Below are 24,645 nucleotides of genomic sequence, written 5' to 3'. Positions count from 1 at the left end.
ATTGGAATTCAATCCAATTCTTCAGCTGCTCCTCTCAATCATAACATCCTTGTCAGTTCAATATCAAAATTAACTAAAAAGTTGCAAAAGGAAGTAATTTAAGGTTTTTAAAAATTTGAAACATTGAAATTTGTGTTCAGGTATAAACGCATTGTTCAACCACACCCATTCTAACAGGAGAGTGGACTTTTTAAAGAGAGGAAGTCACTCAAAATTGGTGCAAATACAAAATAGAATTAAAGGCAGATGACAACACTGACAAATGTTTACGGATGATCCTTTAAAAGGACGTTCAATTTTTGGGTTTACAGACTTTCACATAATTGCTACACTTTCTCGAAGTAAGTCTTTTCAAAGACTAACAAATTCTCAAGCAAGGGTAGGGTAGTTCAAAGATTATTTCAGACATTTTGTGAATAAGACAAATAAAAAAGCATAATGAATATTTCTACTTTACCTTTCAATAGATTCTTCCTTATTTACATGGAAACAATTGGCAATATTTGTATAATGAAACTATACAATACCAATGTGTGTTTGTGTGTGCTACTAACACAACAAACACTGTTATAAAATCTGCAATCCTGGATCTCTTTCTGGCCACCATTGTTCCTTCTCTCTAACTTTGCAATTGGAAAGGTAAATTTGTATTTTCTGGAATTTGTTTATATACATGCATTAAATGGTAAGAGAGTTATTTTATTTGCTATTCACTCACTCTTTCCAGACCAAAAGGTGACAATGTTAGAATGCAGGATTAAGCTGTGAATTTCCCTAGTAAACACTGGCCAATAGCCATAATGTTTTTGTCTCCTTTCAAAAGCACAGAATTTCATAGCACAGTTGGAGACTACATGCATATCTGAAACAGATACTTCCAAGATTCATCCCATACCCTACTTCTTTAGGTATTTTCTTCTTACTGTACACCATGTTAAAAATTTGTAGTAAATTTGGATTAAATAGAGGAAATATTTATCTTGAAAGGGTGCCATTAATTCGATTTTTAAAAAATGAAAGAACCATTCCCTTCCTTTCATTTTAAAAGAATTTTCTTTTCCAGACATACAAAAATCAGACAGGAAAAGAAATCTAATTGAAATGCATTGCTCAGGGAGAAAGTCCTAAACTACGAAAACTACCTCACAAAACTATACAAAATATAACAGTTTTTGTCTAGTTTAAAGTTGTTTGTGCAACTGTTTTATCTTAATCATTAAAATGAGTGTAACAACAGGTTAATTACAGTTTATGACTCTACACAAAATGGAATGCACACAACATGCCTAACATTTATTGCAGTCAATGCCAAAGTTACAGAGAAGTATTTAGTTTCAAAAATAAGATGAACGATAACATTATAAATGGAATGGACAAGAGGGGTTCAAGCCTACTAGTGCTCTGTTCTGATAGTTTGATTGACTTCAGCTGGCTATTTCTAGCACTACCCCTTCAGGCCCTTGGTTGCTCAAAATGTGCAAGAAGATTAAGAAGTGTGTGAACTAAAAAAATTGAACAAAGACAAATTCAGTGAATTGGCCTGCAGGTTGGTAAGCACGAGTAACTAAAAAAAAAGTGTTGCATTCCAAATATTTCTGATGTGAATATAAAAACTTTACTGACCGCCTCTAATACATGCTATTTTTCCAACTGTAGAGATGTGCAGATACTTGGGTATGGATTCTCAGGGAATAAGATTTCATGTGTAATAAAAATTTCCTTCTCTTAATTCTTGAAACAATGTTTATTAATTTGAGAGCTATATATTGTTATAACAGCCTGTACTTGTACTTATCTGAAATTGCAAAACTAAACAGAAATTGAATGAGGTAAACTGTTCATTAATTTTTGGACTCCCTAGTCTACAGTCTTATTTTAAATAATCTCAAAAACAAATTTTGGATTTTTTAACTTTGATTATATGCTTAATACAACTACTAAATTTTCAGGGTATATTTCACAATCTCATTTACAGAGCACTGTTTTGCTAATTATAATGAAAGGCAGACATTACGAGATGATTTTGCACTAACTAATGATTGGGAAGCAGCGAAAGTGAAATAGCGAGATTGTCAGAAGGCAATTCAAAAATCAATAACAAAAAAAGCACAAAACTTTAAAATGTAAGGTACGTCACTATGTTAAATGTATGGACAGAGATTGCAAAGTATTTTAGCCAACAGCATCCTGGCCAGTACTAAATTTCAAAATGGTAATCGAGCAGGGCTCCTAAGCCAGTGCTTGTTCACTTTTTTTGTTCATTTCTTTTCCTTTTTTCTCATTTCCCGTTTTTCTTTTCCTTGCATAAGCCTTGTCCCAGATGCTATCAGTGACTGCAAGTTGAGGTTCAGTGCGGACCAGAGATGAAACCAGTTAGTCAAGGTGGCGGCAGAGAGGCAGCGCAGCATGTGGGGTCCTGAGTCCAGCAGTCCAGAGCTTGTCTACTCCTCTGCTTTTAGGTTTTTCCCCTTTCTCTGTTTTCTTTAAAACAAATATTGTTTTTTTTCTCATTCATGGGAGTCAGTGTCACAGACTCAGCCAGGATTTATTAATTATCCAGACAACAGGAAGTATCAACCACACAGCTGTAGGCCACACCAGGTAAGGATGGCAGTTTCCCTCACTAAAGGACATGAATGAACTAGATGGGTTTTTCCTGATAACCTGCAATGGTTTCATGGTCATTTAACTCTTCATTCCAGATTGTTATTGAATTCAAATTACATCTGCTATGGCAGGATTCCGGAAATCCAAGTTTGAACATTACCTGTGGTCTCTGGATTAACAGTTCAGCGATTATACCATGAGACCATCACCACCTCACTTACGTTCTGTGGTCAGATTGGACGACATCAAGGCATCCAGCACATTGGAGGCAAGATTTATTCCTGGCAGTTGTGGTAGTGGAGGAAGTAGAGTTTGTGCCTCCCAGCAGCAGTGGGAGGAGAGTTTGGGCCCTGTGCAGGAGCTTCAACAGCAACAAGGCAGCTTCAGCAGCAGCTGCATTGCTGAGATGTGGGAGCTGGCTGATCCCATTGTGAACGGCAGTGACCACATCTGCAGCAAGTGCTGATTGCTGGAAGAATTCTGGATCAGAATTGATGATCTGGAATATGAGCTTCAAACACTGTGGCACACCTGGGAGGGGAAGAGTTACCTGGACGCTTTTTTCAGGAAGCAGTCACACCCAGTAGATTAAGTAATTCAAATTCAGTGCGTGATCAGGAACAAGGGGGTGTGACTGTAAGTGAGGCAGGTAGGGGGATTCAGAATTCAGGAGTGGAGCAACCTCAGCCCTTGACCTTGTCCAACAGTTATGAGATTTTTGCTTCCTGTATGAATGAGGAAAAGGGCTGTGGACATGATGAGCCAGCTGGCCACGGCACCATGGTGCAGAAGGCCATTCAAGAGGAGGGGAGCAAAAAGACAAGTAGTTGTTATGGGGGATTCTATAATTAGGAGGACATATAGTATAGTATCCTTTGTGAGCCATATCTGGAGTATACTGCGTGGTGTGTTGTCTACCTGATGCCAGGGTGCAGGACATCTCCAACCAGCTTGAAAGGATAGTGGAGCAGGAGGGAGAGGATCCAGTTGTTGTGGCCCACGTTGGCACTAACAACATAGGCAAGGCTAGAAAGGAGGACCTGTTTGGGGAGTATCAAGCACTAGGAAGGAAATTGAAGAACAGGTCCTCAAGAGTCATAATCTCTGGATTACTGGCCGAGCCCATGTGCTAATTGGCATAGGGATAAGAAAATTAGGGAAGTAAACATGTGGCTAAGAGATTGGTGTGGGAAAGAGGGATTCCATTTCATGGGACAAATGCATCAGTTTTGGAATTGGGGTGATCTGTACCGATGGGCCGGTCTTCACCTGAACCGATCTGGAACCAGTGTTCTGGTGAAAAGGATAAATAGGGTGGTCACTAGGACTTTAAACTTGTCAGTTGCGGGGGAAAGGAAAGGAAATGCAAGAGGGAGTATGGAGTCAAGTAGAAAGATAAGTAAATTTGCATGTGTGCAGGGTTTAAGTTCAAGGCAGACCAGGAATGAAGCAAAAAAAGGAAAGCTAACTTAGGACATATTACTAGAGGTCATGGAAATCATGGAAGATAAGAAAATTAGCATTAAGGTGTAAGAAAGCAGATGAATTAACAGCACAAATCATCATGAATGATTATGATGTGGTAAGCATCGCAGAGACGTAGTTGCAGAGGGTTCAGGACTGGCAGTTAAACATTCAAGGATTTACAACTTATCGAAAAGACAGGGGGGTGGGCGGGGGGGCGGGGTTGCCTTGTTAGTTAAGAATGAAATTAAGTCTATTGCACTGAATGCATAGGGTCAGATCATGTGGAGTCTGCGTGGGTAGAGATGAAGAACCACAAAAAGGCAAAAAAAAAACCATAAGGAGAGTTATGTACAGACCTCCCAGCAGTGGACAGGACCAGGATCGCAAGATGCACCAGGAAAGATACAGGACATGTCAGAAAGGCAAGGTCACGATGATCATGGGGGACTTCAATATGCAAATGGACTGGGTGAAGAATGTTGCCAGTGGATCCAAAGAAAGGAAATTCATGGAATGCTTACACCATGGCTTCGGGAACAGCTTGTGATGGAGCCCGCAAGGGAGCAGGCTATTCAGGACTTAGTGCTATGTAATGAGCCAGACTTTATAAGATCTTAAAGTCAGGGAACACTTAGGAGGCCGCAATTGTAATATGATAGAGTTCAATCTGCAGTTTGAAAGAGAGAAGGCAAAATCAGATGTAGTCGTGTTACAGTTAAATAAAAAGGTAATTATAAGGGCATGAGAGAGGAACTGAAGAAAATCGACTGGAAACAGAGCCTAGTGGGAAAGACAGTAGAGCAACAATGGCGAGTTACTGGCATTGATTGAGGATTGGCTGTCAGACAGAAGGCAGAGAGTTAGGACAAAAGGTTCTTTTTTGGAATGGCAGCTAGTGACAAGTGGTGCCCTGCAAGGATTCAGTGTTAGGACCACAGCTGTTCATTTTATATATAAAGGATCTGGATGAAGGGACTAGGGCATTCTGGCGAAATTCGCCAAAAATACAAAGTTAGGCAGACAAGCAGGCTGTTGTGAGGAGGGGGGAGGCTGCAAAAAGGTTTAGACAGTTACGAGAGTGGTCCAAGAAATAGCTGATGAAATTCAATGTGAGAAAATGCGAGGTCTTGCACTTTGGAAAAAAGAATACAGGCATGGACTATTTTCTGAACGGTGAGAAAATTCATAAAGCCAAAGTACAAAGGGAACTGGGAGTGTTAGTCCAGGACTCTCTAAAGGTTGACTTGCAGGTTGAGTCCATGGTTAAGAAAACAAATGGAATGTTGTCATTTATCTCAAGAGGGTTGGAATGTAAAAGCAGCGATGTGCTACTGAGACTTAGCCCCATTTAGAATACTGTGTCCAGTTTTGGGTCCCACGCCTCAGGAAGGACATACTGGCACAGGAGTGTGTCCAGCAAAGATTCACATGGATGACCCCTACAATGATAGGCCTAACATACAATGAACGGCTGAGGATCCTGGGATTGTATTCATTAGAGTTTAGAACTTATAAGATAATGCATAGCTTAGAAAGGGGGGGACACTGGGATGTTGATTCCATTAGGCAGGGATACCAGGACTCGTGGGCACAGCCTTAGAATTTGAGGGGGTCAATTTAAAATAGAAATTAGGAGACATTTCTTCAGCCAGAGAGTGGTGGGCCTGTGGAATTCATTGCCACAGAGCACAGTGGAGGCCAGGACATTAAATGTCTTCAAGGCAGAGACTGATACATTCTGAATCGTGCAAAGAATTATGGGATATGGAAGAGTGCGGGTAAGTGGTGTTGAAATGCCCATCAACCATGATTGAATGGCGGAGTGGACTTGACGGGCTGAATGGCCTTACTTCCACTCCTACGTCTTATGGTCTTAAGATCAACCCAGCACAGTTGAGACAACATGGCACTAAAGAATGGCAACACAGTTCCATGGTGGTGGCATGGCAAAGGGGCTTGAAACAGGCATACTGCTTCATGCTGGTGATGGACTCAGTGTCAGGTAAAAGAGCACGGATCCTGGCCCATGGCTAAGCACTTGAGAACTGTAAAATTAAATTTTTAACTTTTTCTTCATTTGCCTACTTTATACCTAAGATTTTGCACCTTGGTACCATTAAATCCAAGATAGTGCTGAAGAAAGGTGACAAAACAGTTTTCATGATACTCTTGTGTCCCTGTACATGAGTACACGTGACAATAAAACATAACACTAAAAAATTCAAATTCTAAATTGTATTGCTAGTAATTTAATCAAATACTCCAAGACAGCTGCATTAAGAATGATTTTTCACAATTGATGCCAGTTTTAAAATATTAAATGCTGCTCAAGGCACAACACATGAAAGATTCAATTTTAAACCGAGAATAGTGTCACACCCAATAAAGTCTTCACATAATCCACTCAGAATTGAGCAGGAGAAAACAGTTTTGTTTAGAAAATAGTTAGTGAAAGCCTTACTAATAGTATAAGTTTCTATGCACCCTAAATATAGGGCTTCAATTAAAATCCAATGGCAATTTGTGATCTGGATTTTAATTAATATTTTCACAATTAACGTATTATTCACCCCCATGAGCACTAAATTGATACATTAGAAAAAAAGACAATAAATAACAAAAGTGCAAACAGTTGGCATATTCACAGCAGGAAATAGTAAATGACTTTCAGACTCATACTTTATGCGACAGTAAATATCTTCCTTTAAAATTGCCAGATGCTGATTATATTTAAATTGCTTTGTTTTCTATTTTTATTGTTTTGTCATTCATGATTTTGTTTCTCACTTCTACTTTGAAGATTCTGGTGCATATTTAATTTCCTTTACTTTTACAACACTTAGGAATTATAATTTGAAAAGGATCCCACAAAATCCACCATCCCCATAACACAAAGTTCAAGTGGAAGGATTATTAACCACAATTCAACTATAATTATAATTATTAATCCACTGTCTGTTCCATAACTTTCTAGGGATTCATACACTAGAGGAGTAAGAGATGATATGGTGACACTGTACACGAAACGTGGGAAGAGAAAAGTCCAATCAATAATAGCCCTTCTTAGTTTAAAACCCAAAACTGCATTATTGTTTCCACTAAAATTGAAATGCTGAATTATTTTGTTCAGGGAAAACATTAAATCTACAAAAACTACTGAAAACTACACAAAATGCATATAATACAGCAGTATGTTCTCATTTAAAGTTACTGTTTGTGCCAGTGTTTTACCTTAATTAAAATCAGTGTAATAACAAGTTAATTACATTTTCTGACTCTACATGAAATAGAACACACACATTTCTGCCATCATGGGAGGCATAGTTGTTCACTGGTTAGCACTGCTGCCTCATAGCACCAGGGATCCAGGTTCAATTCCACCCTCAGCTGATTATCTGCGCAAACATGTGCAGGATTAGCCATGGGAAGTAAGGTGATGAGATGGGACCAGATGAGATGCTCTTCAGAGGGTTGGTGATGGCCGAATAGCTTGCTTCCACAGTGCAAGGATTCTATAACTTATTGCAGTCAATTTAATTTCAGAAGTATGATTGTATGTGGGTAATAGCATGAAATTGAATGAAATTATTCTTGGTTGATATATTAATAGCACAGGAAAATTCCCCATTGCTGATGATAATTTAAATTCTGCATGATGTTTCAACAAGTGAATTCCAAAATGCTGAACTATAAATTTGTAAACTTTTTATTCACTAAGTTTCATTGTATAAAATTTAAAGTTTCTTATTTTCACCTTAGGTAGCTTCCAAAGTAGGCCACTATATTGGCATGTTTACACTCCTTGACCATAAAGATTTCTTGCTGGATAATGGAAAAGTCATCTCCTGTTGACAAGAAAAATGCATGTTAGGACATCACAATACCTCTGCACATTTATCCAAATGCATTCAAGTCACAAACAACAGCTTAGGTTACTGCAGCTTTGACAAATTATCCACATTCTTCAAAGCTTTTAGCAAGGTTGACCATATGACATTTATCTGATCATTGTCACATTATTATTTGTGGTAGCTTGCTGTATAAAAATTGGTTGTTTAGGTTGCAACATTACAATCAATTATATTTCAAAAGGATTTCATTGATTATAAAGTAGTTTAAAATTTCCAGTGGGCTGTCCAAAGTGCTACAAAAAAAATCTTTAAAAAGTCATATTTACTTGGAAAAGGAGTGCTCCCCAAGCTATTACCTCAATCAGAGAGGATACTGGAAATTTACCCCATGATTCTAAAAGGATTAACTTGACATTTCAGAAATTTTACTCCAAACTATACCAGTCTGAAAGTTGTGAGGATGGGCAGATTAGGAGGGAATCTTTAAGAATTTGGACCTCCCAGGAGTGACCCCTGAGCAAGAGTCCCTCCTTAATGCCCAGTTGTTGGTGCAAGAAGTGTAGGAGGCTGTGAGGCAGCTTCAGAACAGAAAGGCACCTAGTCCTGATGGACTTTCCAGTGAGTTTTATAAGGACTTAAGTATATTGCCAGCCCTGATGTCTAGCATGTTTAACGATTCACATAGTTGTGGCCTCCTCTCCACATCTTAGAGAGGCAAATATCTCTTATTCTTGAAAAAGGGAAGGCCCCAGAGGACCGTGCTTCCTATAAACCTATTTCACTCCTGAATGTCGATTTTAAAATCCTAACTAAGACTCTGGCTCTAAGGCTAGAAACTTGTGTTGCCCTCCATCATTAAGGAGGATCAGATGGGGTTTATAAAAGATCGCAGGTCATCAAACAACATCAGGAGGTTACTTATTATGATACAAGTATGGCAACAATAATCAGTACAGGCATTAATGATCTCTTTAGACACTAAAAAGACATTTGACCAGGTTGAGTGGCCATATCCTTTTTTTTATATTTTAAAGCGGTTTGGCTTGGATAAGGTCTTTATCAGATGAGTCGAGGTTTTGTCCCCTCTTGCTGCGGTCCTCATCAATGGTGCGCCATCAAGCAATTTCAATATTCTAAGGGCAGTCGACACGGCTATTTAAAACCAATTTTGCTAATTTATTCTACAGAATCAAAACAAGCTCTTCAAAGATAGGAGGCGCTTCCGATCTCCTGGTTAGGTCTGATAGCCCTCATTAAAATGAACATTCTTCCCCCGTCTGTTGCATTCTATGCAAATGTTTTCTCCGCTTTGTACTAAGCAAACATTTAGAAGACTGAATGGCTGGTTCAGTTCCTTTACTTGGTATCACAAAAGTGACCCCATATTAAATTGATTAAACTGCAGCTACCCCACAGACTGGGAGGAGTGGACCTTCCAAATATCCAAAACTATCAATTAAGCTGGTTGCTATCTTACATGAATGACTGGGTCCTGGGGGGACCCTCACTCACTTTGGCTAGACAGTGAAGCATCTTAGGCAAGATGTCCTCTTGCTAGCTTGTTGTTTTTGGACAAAATGAGGACAGTTCAAGAATAGTTATGAAAACCGTCAAGGTGTGGAGGGCAATGCGTCAGAGTCAGGGAAATACAGCCAAAACATCTTTTTTTTTTACACACATAGTTGGTATGCCAGGGATGATGGACTCAGGTTTTAAACTATGGGCAGCGAGGGATGCATCTTGTCTGGGTGACTTATTCAACAAGGATACACTGATGTATTTTGTTTAGTTGGCTCAGAAATACGAATTGTCCAGTAGGGACCTCTTCCGTTTTTTTTTCAAATTAGGAATTTCAAAAAGACATCACACTTCTAACTGATTCTTATAGATCTGACATAGGGAAGAGTGTGTTGAGTGCTGAGAATACACTTTCTGTCAGCAATGTCTAACACCTATTGGGAGAGGGTCCCTTGGACAAGTCCGAATGGCTGTGTAAGGTATGAGAGAGCCAGCTGTACATTGAGATCTCTTCTGAAGCATGGGAGGATATCTGGGAAAACTTGCAACAGGCCCCATACCTCACAATTGAAGATTCTCCACGGGGTCCATTTGGCTCCAGATCGCCTTTCAAAATTTAAAGCACGAGTATCTCCAAAATGTCCCAAATGCAAGATGAGTATGAGTAGGAGTACGCTCACTCATTGTCTCCGGTCCTGCCACAGGCTGTAGGCATACGGGAGCGCTGAGGTGGGCAAAATAGAGAGGGTCTTGGGGACAGAGGTGGAGATAGACCCATATCTCTTCTTCTCGGCCTTGGCGCACAAAAAATGCTTTTCAGTATCCTCACTTTTTGTGCAAGAACAAACATTCTGTTAGGGGGAATGTCTGAAAACAACCTGGGGCTGTCGGGCTGCCATAAGCTAGTCAATGGAAAACATCCCTTTGGACTTTCTTACAGGAATGGTGCACCATAAAACTGAGACGTTTTATAAGATGAGGCAGCCAGGATTACTTGGGTACAGATTAATCTGCAACAATAATAAAGGGCCTTTATATAGTCATAACTATTCTGTTCAATGAATTGGGTATTCGGAGAGGATGAACTACGAACACATGAATATGTATAAATTTATGCTCTCAATAGTCGAGGGCTATTACTTTGCTTTGTTGAGCTGTATTATCATCACTCAATTTTTTTAATTACTTACAGTGTGGATACAGGCCCTTCAGCCCAACAAGTCCACACTGACCTACCAAAGCACACCCACTCAGACCCATTCCCCTAAGTTTACCCCTGCACAGCCAATTCAACTAACATGCACATTTTTGGACTGTGGAGGAAACCGAAGCACCTGGAGGAAACCCACACAGACATGGGGAGAATGTGCAAACTCCACACAGTCAGTCGCCTGAGGTGGGAATTGAACCCGGGTCTCTGGCGCTGTGAGGCAGCAGTGCTAACCACTGTGCCACCATGCCGCCCGTTATTATTTGTTTATGTAATTAGCAGGGTTTTTTTGTATTGGTTGGGATTGTTTGCTTTGTATTTGTTGTAACATCCAAAACAATTTTCTTCTCTTTTCAATAAAATATATTTTTTAAAAATCCTATCTGCAAGCACAATACTGACTACATTCCTGTTCATCACCGTTATAAAAAAACAATATTATTATTTTAACTTTCCAAACATAGACTGGGATTACCATACTGTTAAGGGTTTAGATGGAGTGGAATTCATTAAAAGTGTGGACAGGAAAAAATTCTGATTCAATATGTGAAAGTACTTACTAGAGACGTTGCAAAACTTGACCTACTCTTGGGAAATAAGGCAGAGCAGGTGATAAGGTGTCAGTGGGGGAGTACTTGGGGGCCAGCGACCATAATTCTATTAGTTATAAAATAGTGATGGAAAAAGATAGACCAGATTCAAAAGATGAAGTTCTAAATTGGAGGGAGGCTAATTTTGATGGTATTGGGCAAGAACTTTCAAAAGCTGATTGGGGGCAGATGTTCACAGGTAAAAGGGACGACTGGAAAGCCTTCAGAAATGGGATACTGAAAGTCCACAGACAGTTTATTCCTGTTAGGGTGAAAGGAAAGGCTGGTAGGTGCAGGGAATGATGGATGACTAAAGAAATTGAGGGTTTGGTTAAGACAAAGAAGGAAGCATATGTCAGGAGTAGATGAGATAGATGGAATGAATCCTAAGAAGAGTATAAAGTAAGGAGTGCAAAAATGGAGCATGAGGTAATTTTGGCAAATAGTAAGGAGATTCCAAAGGGTTTTTTCAAATACGTTTAGGACAAAAAAGTAACCAGGGAGAGAAGAGGGCCTCTCAACTTATAGAAGTTTATAAAATCGTGAGGGGCATGGATAGGATAAATAAACAAAGCTTCTTCCCGGGAGTGGGCAGGGGGGAGAAAAGAGACCAGAGCTAGAGGACACACGTTTAGGGTGAGAGGGGAAAGATATAAAAGGGACCTAAGGAACACCTTTTTCACGCAGAGGGTAGTACGTGTATGGAATGAGCTGCCAGAGGAAGTGGAGGAGGCTAGGACAATTACAACATTTAAAAGGCATCTGGATGGGTATATGAACAGGAAGGGTTTGGAGGGATATGGCAGGAGGGACTAGACTGGGTTGGGATATCTGGTCTGCATTAACGAGCTGGATCGAAGGGTCTGTCTCCATGCTGTACATCTCTCTGATTCCACGACTCTATGACAATTTTCAACATCATTTTTAATACACTTATATTGGCTGCTCATCCCAATTGGAAAACTTTAGCATTTGCTATACATATTTCCATCCATTAGGTGTCACTATCCCTCAATTTATCCATGATCTATTCACTGCAAAACTTGTGTATTGTTAGCCATTCTCTTCAATTAAACAAGCCTGCTCAAAATACTAAACGTAGATTAAACAGAAGTTATATAGTTTTTTAAAAATTCCAAACATAGTAAATTTATTTTCTGTTCAAACCACAAATGCACAATAATCAATCAAGGTGCTCCCTGAGTGATGGTAAAATTATACTCATCAGCCCTCCAGTTTTTTCACACAAAATAGTTTTGCTTTAACTGTGGATCTAGGGCTTGCTGCCTGAGCAAAACATACTTCCTGGGTTTAGAAGAAATAAAGAGTAAATGAGCATTCTCTAGGCCAATCCAAACATAGCAATGTATAAACTATTGGACTGCCTCAGACAGAACTAACCAATACATTCACTACTTTACCAAAAAAAACTTTAAAAATTCAGGTCCATGAACACCCAGGCTTCACTGTACACTTTTTAGGGCGAAGCAAATATTAATTAATAAATACTGCCTTCCTTAATCCTTACAGCAACATGCGTCATCTCTCACTCACGTGTATAAGATATAATTTGCAAACGTCTGTCCATTTTGCTAATCCATGCCCAGTTGCCTCCTGTGTTATTATTATCCTAGCTGTTTGCTATTTGCCCGAATTTGGTTTCATCTGGAAATTTTGAAACATTAATCTTTATTCCAGTATTCAAGTCATAAAACAGTGGTTCTCGCACTGGCTCTTGGGGAACATCACTTCCCATTGGCCTCCAGTCTGAGAAACAACCATCTGTCACAATTTTGTTAGCATGCAGTGAGAAGCAGGCTTTTGGACTTTCTCATGATATCTCCCAGTCTCGTCCCACCATCACTCCACCTATCTTCTCAAACACTTTCAGGTTAAAAATTCAAAATAATGCAAAATTTTCCACTTGTAGCCACCCTCTTTTCTCCTACACCCTAAAATGAGAAAATTTACATTATAATCTTTTGTATTCTACAAGTTGACCATTACATTTTTTTTCATTTTACTTTTCCAAAGCTGTTTTTGATTAGTTTTGTTGAAAGTACCCCTGAAATTAAGGAAACAGATTGTAGAATACTTCCACATAAACTATTGCCAAGTGAAACTAATGGAGCAATGTTCTCCAAACTTCTTACACTACAATTTAATTGGCATTGTTTTAGTTTCCTTCCCAAATAGAATCCTAATAATCCCATTGTGCCAACAAATGCAAAATGGAAAACATTTACACATTTCTAAATTTAACTTTAGTATAGACAAAGCCTGCTGCAAGAAATAAACAAAAAAAAAATGGCCTTCTGTACAAAATTTTAGGATCAAATGTACTTTACACATTGTTCTTATACATTTCCCATTGTCTACTGCATAGCTATTTCTTTCACATAAACAATTACACTTATGAGATGTCTGGTACCCTAGCGAAATAGTTTTAATTTCTTTATAACAGTGATCAAAACACAGGGTCATACATAGAGTGCACTTGCACCCAAAATACCATGGAAAATTCAACTACTCAGGCAACCAGATAAAAAATTTTACCCCATAAGTTGAACTGACAGAATCTCCGAGGAGCTGCTCCTCCAATTATAGGTTAATTCTCGCCTACATTTGCAGCTTTTTAATAATGAAGATGGGAGAGCAGGCTGTATTTGAAGGAGCACTGAGCATGCTAAGAAAGAAAAGGTAAGTGAGCAGTCATGTTGGGAGCACCAATCATAAGCTTCATAGTAATGAATATGATCAACTGTTAAATTTAAACTGGAGAGTGACAGAGATACAGTAAAAGTAATGGTAAAACTGCCTTGTTAAAGTTTTTTCAGCTTTTGTGCCTATGATAGAAGCATGTCAGCTGTGACTTCACGAGTCTGTGGAAGGTATGTTTAGCATAATGGTTTGGTTTTGTGTACAGTACCATGTGTCAGTAAAAATAAAAACTTTTGTTGCTAACTTACATCTGCTGCTCTGTGCCATTTCAAATACTGTAGTGTCTAAATAGCGAAATGTATTGTGTGTGTTCTGGCTTTAATTTCAGTGGATGGCTGATAATTGATATCAATAATTTTATCTAATTCTGCTTCTGTACAAGATCAAACATTCCATGAGTGCACACAAATACAGGACCCGTTACAATATGGCAACATCAACTAATAAAAAAGTTACTGGAAATGAAAAGGAGCCCCTGAAAAACAAAAAGTAACCCATAAGCAAATCTTAAGAGCACCTTGCAAGTGCCCGGTCTCTCAATCTCCCTTCAGGGAACGAATATTCCATTAGAAAGAGCTGCATGCTTATGAACAGCTTGATAAAATGTAAGCATTTCTTCCATGACTGTATATATCTTCATATCAGTTTATAGAAAGGCATGGCAGGAAGGTTTTATGGTCTCTCTCACAATGGGGAGGCAGAGAGAAAAACTGGATGTTAGCATTCTGAACGTCAATGCAAACATTAGGTCTATCCAGAATAGAGCTTGAATCTAGTACATGATGACTCAGATGTGGGAATGCTACCGCTAAACCAAGGAATTGTTCACCTCAGTGATGTAGAAGAATAATTGGTTAAGATTGTGTCTTACCCTTTAAATAACTGCAAAACATAAACCAGATCAGAGACAATTTGCTTACTAAACCTAAGATAATGCTGATATGGTGAGTATTTAACAAAATGAAAGAATCCACAACCTTCCACAACACACCACCATAAATTAAACACATGTAAAACTGGTTTTGCAGGTACATTCAGGTTGTGGTGTAGTGAAGGAGAACAAATTTAATGAGCAGGTTTAAGATAATTATTTAATTTTGAGTAGGAAGAGATCAAATTTCAACTGAAGCTTCAACAGTGTGCACATAATTCAGAGGCATTATCTTCAAAAATAAAAATTTCTCAAACAAAAGTCTAAAATTCAACCACACAAGTTTAAATCAAATATATAAACAGTCGCTAGAGAACCTGCCGTTCTTTTCTAGTTATAAACAGCAGGAATATTACAATTTCAAATGCATACAAATTGTAGATTGCATAGACAATACCAAGTGTAATGGAAACTTTTGTTGCACGTTTTGGTATTGGTGTAAAAATTTTAGTGGGAAGCTTCCAAATACTAAAAGTAGAAAATACGTATCAGATATTTACAAAATGGACTTTCTCCAATATCTCAAGTCAGACCAAAAATCTGAAAACTTTGTTCAATACTTGATTATTCTTCAAGGCCATGATGACCTGAGCATGATCTGGAAATTTGGTAGGCTTCTGGTTTGTAAACAGATGACTGTTGAGACCAATCTGCACACAAGAGGTTTCTGCAGAAAATATAACAAGACGTCACAGACAATTGAGTTTTGGTCAAGTTGATGGCTCAAGATTTCTTCGTATTTTCTCACTGCCTCATATGTGCTTGCTTTCAATGAGGGCTGCACCTTTTACTTCATCTCTTTAGCTCCAACAATTGTGGGTGAACTTCTCCCAAAACTCAAAATTTAATATAAAAATTTTGAGCAAAGTATTCAGAGTAGCTGGAGTACTTTCTCTGACCACCTTGAGTGTGCACACTAGAATTGAGATTTCCATAGAAAATGGAGTTTGATAAACAAGTGTCAAGACATTTAGCTAGATCACCTGCTCAACTTAGTGTGATTCATGGGATTTGGGCATTACTGGTTAGGAGAGCATGTATTGCCCACCCCTACTTGCCCTTGAGAAGGTGGTGAGGAGCTGCCTTCTTCAAATCTGCAGCTCATGTGCTGAATGGATCCTATTCTAGAATTTTCATCCAATGACACTGAATGAATAGCAACATATTTCCACGTCAGGATGTGCGTGCCATGGAGAGAAAATGGCAAGTGGTGCAGCTCCCGTGTATCTGGTGCTCTTATCCATCTAAATGATCTTGGTCATGGGTTTAAAAGGTGGTATCTAAGCAACCTTTGAATTCCTGCAATGTATCTCATATTTGGTAAAACCTGCTGCTATTGAGAGTCAGTGGAGGAGGATATGGATGTTTATGAATGTGGTGCCAATCAAGCAGGCTGCTTTGCCCTGGATGGAGTCAAACTTAAGCTTTGTTGAAGGTGCATTTATCCAGATAAATGTGGTGTGTTCTAACAGACTACTAACTTGTGCCTTGTAGATGGTGAACAGGCTTTGGAGAGACAGGGATTGAGCATTACTCGCTGCAGGATTCCTAACCTCTAACCTGCTCTTGTAGACACTTTACTTATGTGGTTAATCCAGTTCACATTTTGGTCAATGATCATAACAACAAAGTTGTTGCATGAAGTAGAGAACAAGTTCATGTTACATTGCATGCCCATCTCTAAACTGATAGCTAGTGTAATCAGTCATTAATAGGAAATCATAATACCCTAGGACAGCTTAGTCTTTACAGAGAATCATTTCAGAATGAGCAGGTTCCCATCTTCTGATTCTGATATAACGATCACCATCATGTAATGTATCAGAAAACACAATGGAGTAAAACATAATGAAGAGGGTTGACACTAACATTTATAGCCGTGCATAACTATATTAGTGACTGAATAGGTCAAAGACTAGTCATCATCCACAACATGCATAAACATGCTGTAATGGAACTGTTCAACAGTGGGTGCTTTCTGTAAGGCAGTCTAAAATTTCCATTACCTTCCACAGGCCCTCACAACTCAGATCAACAACAGTGTTAGGGTTGATGTCCTTTTCTTGAAATTTTTTCTGGAGATGTCCAGCTGCAGACATCAAATCAGGTGGTTCCTTGACTTTTGCTGAAACTGCACTAGCTCACTATCAGCAGATTCCTGGTCAAGACGTTACACTTGGCAGTCCGTAAGTTTTTGTTAGTGGTGCAGAGGAAAAAAGTGTGTTTTCAGCTTAAACAAGTGGACAACTGAAGCATCTTTGTATTCTTGCAGGATGATTTGCTGCTCCCATGCTGGCTGAAAACTTTCAATAAGTTACTTGAGCAGATATTAATTGCTGGCTTTTTAAATGTCGACTGTGATAGCATTGATTTATGGAGCTCGATTGTGTGTGGCTGAAATTCAATTGCATTCTGATGCAGCCAAGTGATACAATATTCAAAAAGAGGCAATTTCATAATTTAGCTTCAGACTTTCATTCATAGTGGGACACACAAAGAACTCAGCTAGCAACCTAAAACTTGGCATCATTGCAACATAAGAAAATATCTCACAAATGATGGCCCGAAGATAACATGTTGAAACATGTTATTACACACTTCTGGAGCAGGTAGGACTTGTGCAGGTAGGGGCAGGGTTATAGATATTTTCTAATTAACCTGCTCAGAGATGCCCCATTATATGCACTCGTGCAGGTAGCACTTCAATTTGGGCTTCCTGGCTCAAAGATAGGGAGGGATGTTACCCACTCCACCATAAGAACACTTGGGAATAGGAAGTACATTAACTTTTGGAGGAGCAGCGCTCCGAAAGCTCGTGTGCTTCCAATTAAATCTGTTGGACTATAATCTGGTGCTGTGCAATTTTTAACTTTGTACCCCAGTCCAAATCTCCAAATCATGGGAATAGGACTGCACATCATTGTTCATGATCCAGTATAACCCTTCTCTACCACCGTCAATTAACTATGATATTAACTATGGCTCAATTAAAAAAAGTGTAAAAGGCCATCATAAAATCTACACCAGGTACACTAAAGAAAACATTATCAAGCTAAATGACACTACATATTTAGGATGACGGCTAAACTCCAAAAGGGAGCCAAATATAGTTACTGTTCTTCAGTCTTAAAGCAGAAATCATACATATTATTACTTTTATGTAAAATGCAATAACTATAGCTACCAAATAGAAGAGTTCAAAGCTACCTGAGATAAAGCTCATGAGCATTTGAACATATTTGGTAGTAGCTTTTGTCTAGCAAATATCTGCCCAATATACAGAAATAAAAGGCATATAATGAGCCATAAAAATCAGGAAGAGACTACTTAAATGAGAAAGACCAGGAATCGTGCTTAAAAATCAAGAGAATGAAGGGAATGAAGTGACTATAAGAGGAGCAACTACATAAACTGGACATACCTTCACTGGAAGAGAGAGCTCGAGTGGTTAGTTAGGATTTGTTAGGATTCTGAAACAACTACATCATGTAGAGACACAGGAACAGGAGTAAGCCATTCAAACTCTTCAAACCCATCCCACCATCCAATGAAATAGTGACTGCTGTGCCCCAGGTGCATCCACACATTTCAGCTTAACATCACTGAGTACTTGATTTTAAAAAAAACTGTCAATTTCATCTTTGAAACTTTTAACTGACTAAGGCGCACAGAATTTCTGGAGTTCCACTACCCTTTAGGTGAAAAATAATGCTTTTTGACATCATGACTAAGGCTTTTGAGATGGTGCTGCCTGCTCTGGACCCCATCAGAAAAGCAAATAATCTCCCCATTTACCTATCAACTCCTCTAAGCATCATAAAAGATTTCAACAACATTTATTTTGCAGTATCTTTAAAAATTAAACCATCCCAAGGCAGTAAAACGGAGCTTCATAAGGCATGCCACTGAGATGAGGTTAGGTGACCAAAGAATTGGTCAAAGAGGTAAGTTTTCTGAAGTGCCATAAAAGAAAGACCAAGACAAAGAGACAGAGTGGCAGAGGAAGAGAATTCCAGAGTTTGAGGCTTAAGCAACTAAAGGCATAGCCATTAATGGTAGGACACTGATGAATTGAAATTTTCTATGGTCCAGAATTAGAGAGAAGCAGATAAATTGGAGGGTCATTGGATTGGAAGAGAAAACAGAAAAGAGAAACAGGATCACACAGGAATTTGAAAACAAGGATGACAATATTACAAAACAAGCTGCTCGTTAATCACAAACCAAACAAAAAGCTCGTTACATCTTTGTCACTTTGGCCCTCACAATTTGCATAGCAATAAGCGCTGCAACAAACCCAAAGTTTGCAGACCAGAAGTACAGACTATGGCTGTAGGGAGGACAATTCAAAACTAAAAATTTATAGAAAAACAGTTTCAGTAGGCAAAAGGTTAATTTATGGTACAGGATCTCTTGGGAAATGTAGTAGTAAGTGGAAGTAAGTAACCCTGATAACTTCAAATTAGGAACATTTATTTTGGAAAACCGTATGTGCACATGCGTAATTGAGACAAGGGTAACATGCTCGACAGACTTGTAATGTCAGTATAGGCATGATGATATTACTAATTTTAGGTTAGCATCTTCTAAAATGAACTCTGATGAAACTAGTCAGATGTCCTTTGCAACTCTAACACAAACTACCAAGTTTCTGGAAGGGTCCAAAACTGAATAATGGGTGGGAATCTTCCTGTTCAAGAACATACCTCAACAGCACTCCAAAACATTCCACAAATCAACTAGCTCCAAGACTATGTTCCCAGCTTTGCAACATAACAAATGAATGGCAAGACTAGTAACCCACAAGCTAAGTGTGAAAGGCCACTGTCTGCTTTCTATTTTGGAGATCAGAGTCAAGAGCACAGCAGGTCAGGCAGCGTCACCAACCTCTGCATAAACCGCATCATCCGCCAACATTTCCACCACCTGGAATGTTTCCTTCCCCACTCCTATCCGCTTTCTGCAAAAACCATTCCTTCTGTGACTATGTGGTCAAGTCCACACTCTTCCCCCTCCCCCACTCGACCCCCACCCCCCACACCCACCATCCTCTCCTAGCATCTTCCCCTGCCACTGCAGGAATTGCAAAACCTGTGCCCACACCTCCCCCCTCACCTCCATCCAATGCCCCAAAGGAGCCATCCACATTCATCAAAGTTTCACCTGCATATCCACCAATGTCATTTATTGTATCTGTTGCTCCCGATGCGGTCTCCTCTACACTGGGGATACTGGACACATTCTCGCACAGCGCTTTAGGGAATGTCTCTGAGACACCCACAACAATCAACCCCACTGCCCTGTTGCCTAACTTTTCAACTTCCCCCTCCCACTCTGCCGAGGGTGTGCAAGTCTTGGGCCTCCTCCACTGCCGCTCCCTCACCATCCGACACCTAGAGGAAGAACGCCTATTCTTCCTCCTCGGAATACTTCAACCCAAGGGCCATGTCGACTTGACCAGTTCCCTCATTTCTCCTCCTCTCCCTACCCCACCTTACCCCAGTTCTAACCTGCCAGCTCAGCATCATCCTCAATGACCTGCCCCACCTACCAATCTTCCTTCCCACCTATCCACTCCACCCTCCTCTCTGACCTACCACCTTCATCCCCACCTCCATCCATCTATTGTACTCTTTAGGTACCTCCTCCCCAGCCCCAATTCATCTCTCCATTCCAGAGACTCCCTACCACATTCCTGATTAAGGGCTTTTGCCCGAAATATCGATTTTCCTGCTCCTCGGATGGTGCGTGACCTGTTGGGCTCTTCCAGCACCACTCTAATCTTTACTCTGATCTCCAGTATCTGCACTTCTCACTTTCACCTGCTTTCTATTATGATTAATGGCTGTTAATCATGTGACTGAAATTTGTTCTGACATGGAAATGTTTGTATTCCAATACTCAAAACACACCTACAACATTCTACAGATCACACTGACAAGACACCTAGCTGCAGAGAAAGGACAGAGAGACCGAAATCTTTTAAAATATCTCTTAGCCCAATTCCAAAGCTGCAGTTTCACCTATCAATAAATTGGACCTGTACTACAACAGCAATGCATGCACTTGTCTAGACAACCTGCTGACTAGTTTTTACTTCAAATCAACCCGGCTATCAGAATTTACCCAAAATACAAGTGTGGGTTGTATTGCCTCCTCACTAGATTCTCAAAGACATGAATTGTTAACATTCTTTTGGCTTAATACATGTAGATGTGCACTGCCTGCCACAATTCCATATGAGGCATGAGACTGACACAGCATTTAAATCTTGTGGAGTTGAGTGCATAAATAAAGAATCCTTACAGGCGACAAGATAGCACAGTGATTAGCATTCACGGGTTCAATTCCAGCCTTGGGTGACTACCTGTATAGAGTTTGAGCATTCTGCCTCCTTCCTCAAAGTCTAAAGATACAGAGGTTAGGTCGAGTGGTCATGCTAGAAGTTGAAAATGTGTTGCTGGAAAAGCGCAGCAGGTCAGGCAGCATCCAAGGAACAGGAGATTCGACGTTTCGGGCATAAGCCCTTCTTCAGGAATCCTGAAGGAGGGCTTATGCCCGAAACATCAAATCTCTTGTTCCTTGGATGCTGCCTGACCTGCTGCGCTTTTCCAGCAACACATTTTCAGCTCAGATCTCCAGCATCTGCAGACCTCACTTTCTCCATGCTAGAAATTGCCCTGTAGTGTACAGGGATGCATAGTCTAGGTGGATTAGCCATGACAAAAGTGGGATTATGGAAATAGGGTGGGTCTGGGTTGGATGCTCTTCAGAGGGTTGGAGTGAGCTCATTGGGCCAAACAGCCTCCATCTGCACTGTGGGGTTTAATCAGTCATAGACTAGATTACTTACAGTGTGGAAACAAGTCTTTCGGCCCAACCAGTCCACACCAACCCTCCAAAGAGCAACCCACCAACACCCATTCCCTTACATTTACCCTTTCACCTAAACATTACGGGCAATTTAGCATGGCCAATTCACCTAACTGCACATTTTTGGACTGTGGGAAGAAACCGGATCCCCCGGAGGAAACCCATGCAGACACGGGCAGAACGTGCAAACTCCACACAGACAGCTCCCTGAGGCGGTAACTGAACCCTGGTCTCTGGTGCTGTGAGGCAGCAGTGCTAACCACTGTGCCACCATGCCACCCAGAGATGTACAGCACAGAATCAGACCCTTCAAATCAACTCATCCAAGCCAACCAGATATCCTAACCTAATCTAGTCCCAATTGCCAGTACTTGGCCTGTATCCCTCAAAACCCTTTTACTTTAACAGAATACACAAAAAAAATTCAAAACAGGGTTCTGAATAAAGCAGACATTTGAACATCTCCCCTGTGACATAGAATAAAACATTGAAGTTACACTGCACGTTTATAAAACATCCTTTAGGCCCCAACTGGAGAACTGAGGCCAATTCTGGACACAAAACTTTAGAGATGGCGCAGAATGATATCTTCAGTTAAGTGGAGAGAAAAAAAAGAGAAGCCTCAAAAAAAGTTCCCTTTATGCAGAGCACTTTATAAAGGGGACATTAGCTAGAGACATTTGAAAACTGGAGGCATTTTGATAGAGAAACTAAGGAGAAATAGTTTCTAATGGTAGATAGGCAAGTAACCAAAAAAAAACCCAGATTAAAGCAATTAGTAAAGATGACACAAGAGAAGACACAAGGGGGGGAAAAAAACACAATAGATGAAGTTATAATAATCTGGAAGTCATTTCCTGAAAGAGTGGTGAAAACAGATTCAATAGTCATTTTCAAAAGGGAATTGTTAAGTACATTAAAAGAGGAAAAAACCTGATAGGTCAGAGGAGAATAGCTGAGAGGTGAGGCTAAATTAGCTCATTCTCTCAGAGCCATCACAATGGACAGAATGGTCTATTTCTGTTTATTATATGATCCATTTAGAACTTTGAGAATGCTTTTCGAATTCTTAGAGGCACATTTAATATACAACAGTAATGCTTGTTTCGACTGAACAATTAACAATAGAATGGTCATTCAATTCTGCCACTACTGGTGGCAGTGTAATAAGCATCAGTTTGCCATTTTGCTTCCATCTTCACTGCAAGATTAATTTAAAAATGTAATGCTCATGCCAAGTTAACATTGTGCATTTTGTTAGTTTATTTTAACCCCTTTTCTACCTTCCCACCTCAAAATCAGAGGGCCTTTGTCTTCAGTCCTACTTTTCATCTACTTGTTATGGTCACAATTACTTAACACTATTTTAGGCCAAAGTCAAAACAAAGAATGCAGCTCAAAGACAAAATGCAAAATTTAGTGGAGAAAAAGATCAAACAATGACAGATCAGTGATTAGGTGATTTAGACAAACATCTCTTTATTCAAGCTAGCCACCAACCATCAATTTGGTTCCAGACTTTTGTCAAACACCAAGGCAATTATCATGTACTATAAACATCCATGTAGTTGATCTTTTGGAAGCGTTGCAGGAATGGAGAGGAATAAATAAACATTAGGAGAAAAGGAGCCTTTCCAAATAGATAGAGACAGGAGAAATTGTAAATGCTACATAAGGAGGCCACACAAATCACTAAAAGGGTGATAGATAGAAGGCATCACAATCAGTAGAATATCAAGTCTGCAAGATAGATTAGAAACAGATTAAGCCAGAAAAGCCTATGTGTACATATTTCAAAGCAAAAAAGAAATTGCAGGAAGATGGAAGCGATGGACAGGAAAAAGGTGAAAACCAATATTTGGTTAGCCAGATTAGTGCCAGAGAGAACTGCAGAACAAAAGCACAATCATTACAAGAAAAGTCTCACTATGAGTAACACCAATGGCAATCAATAAACTACACAAAGTGCAGAAATAAAGCAGCTACAGACGATAAAGCATTAAATGAGGGATGAAAGACCTCTCCCTGAAAATAGAATAAAAGGACTAAATCTTAAAGTGATGGGTTATTAGTTGCTCACTTTTAAATGATCCAGAATGGACAAATGCAGAAAATAAAATGCCTTAGAGTTGCTACAAATGCAAAGTTTAATAAAATGATCATGTTGCAGTTGCCTTTTTAATTCAAAGTAAAATAGGATCTGCTATGAATTCTACCCAACAACAAGCTTGCATGGTTTGGTCCCGTGTGTGCAAGGATAAACATCTGAAAACAAAGGTGAACCAACACAGGGAGACAAGGCCAGTAAAAGGGAGAAAGCAAGATTCAAGAGAAAATAAAAAGAGAGCAATAAAAGAAAAAACAGTAGCTGTTCAAAGGGAAACTGTTTAAACTGTTCACTTATCAGACAGACATAATGCTGGAGAAAGCTGGGGTAATGATCATAGGGAAGGAACCCACCGCTAATCAACGACATAGAAATATTATTTGCCTAGACCAGAAGGAATTCAATGGGTGTGTCAGTTCTGGGATTCGCAGGAGGCCAAAGAAAAGGACCTTTGACAATCATGGAATATAATGACTCAGCAAAATGGAAAGAAGTTGGAAGTTGAGTGTAATTATGGATTATTTTCGACAAAGGATATATTTCCGTGGACAGAGAGAGTACTGGTCATGGGATTATTGGCCCAGTAAGGCATTAACAAGGTTTATCATCTCTGTAGTTGAGTTTGTGGGTCACCTATAATGCAGTTAGCACTGCTGCTTCTCAGCACCAATTACCCACCTGATTCTAGCCTCGGGTGAATGTCTATATGGAATTTGCATGTTCTCCCGTGTATGTTTGTGTTTCCTCCTAGTATTCCAATTTCCTTCCAC

At 39.6% G+C, this 24,645-nt stretch overlaps 1 protein-coding gene across 1 annotated transcript in view; it reads right to left on the bottom strand.

Moving 5' to 3' along the window:
• Nucleotides 1-24,645, bottom strand: part of map4k5 (mitogen-activated protein kinase kinase kinase kinase 5) — a 184,635-nt gene that overhangs the window by 110,142 nt on the left and 49,848 nt on the right. The window contains exon 3 of the mRNA XM_060829188.1: nucleotides 7,829-7,919. Within this exon, the coding sequence (XP_060685171.1) occupies nucleotides 7,829-7,919 (91 nt within the window). The remainder of the gene's footprint in view (nucleotides 1-7,828; nucleotides 7,920-24,645) is intronic.

Source organism: Hemiscyllium ocellatum, chromosome 8 (assembly GCF_020745735.1).
Source record: "Hemiscyllium ocellatum isolate sHemOce1 chromosome 8, sHemOce1.pat.X.cur, whole genome shotgun sequence".
In the NCBI taxonomy this organism is placed as follows: Eukaryota; Metazoa; Chordata; class Chondrichthyes; order Orectolobiformes; family Hemiscylliidae; genus Hemiscyllium; species Hemiscyllium ocellatum.
Note: the sequence above shows the minus strand (reverse complement) of the source record. Positions and strands in the feature narration are given on the sequence as shown.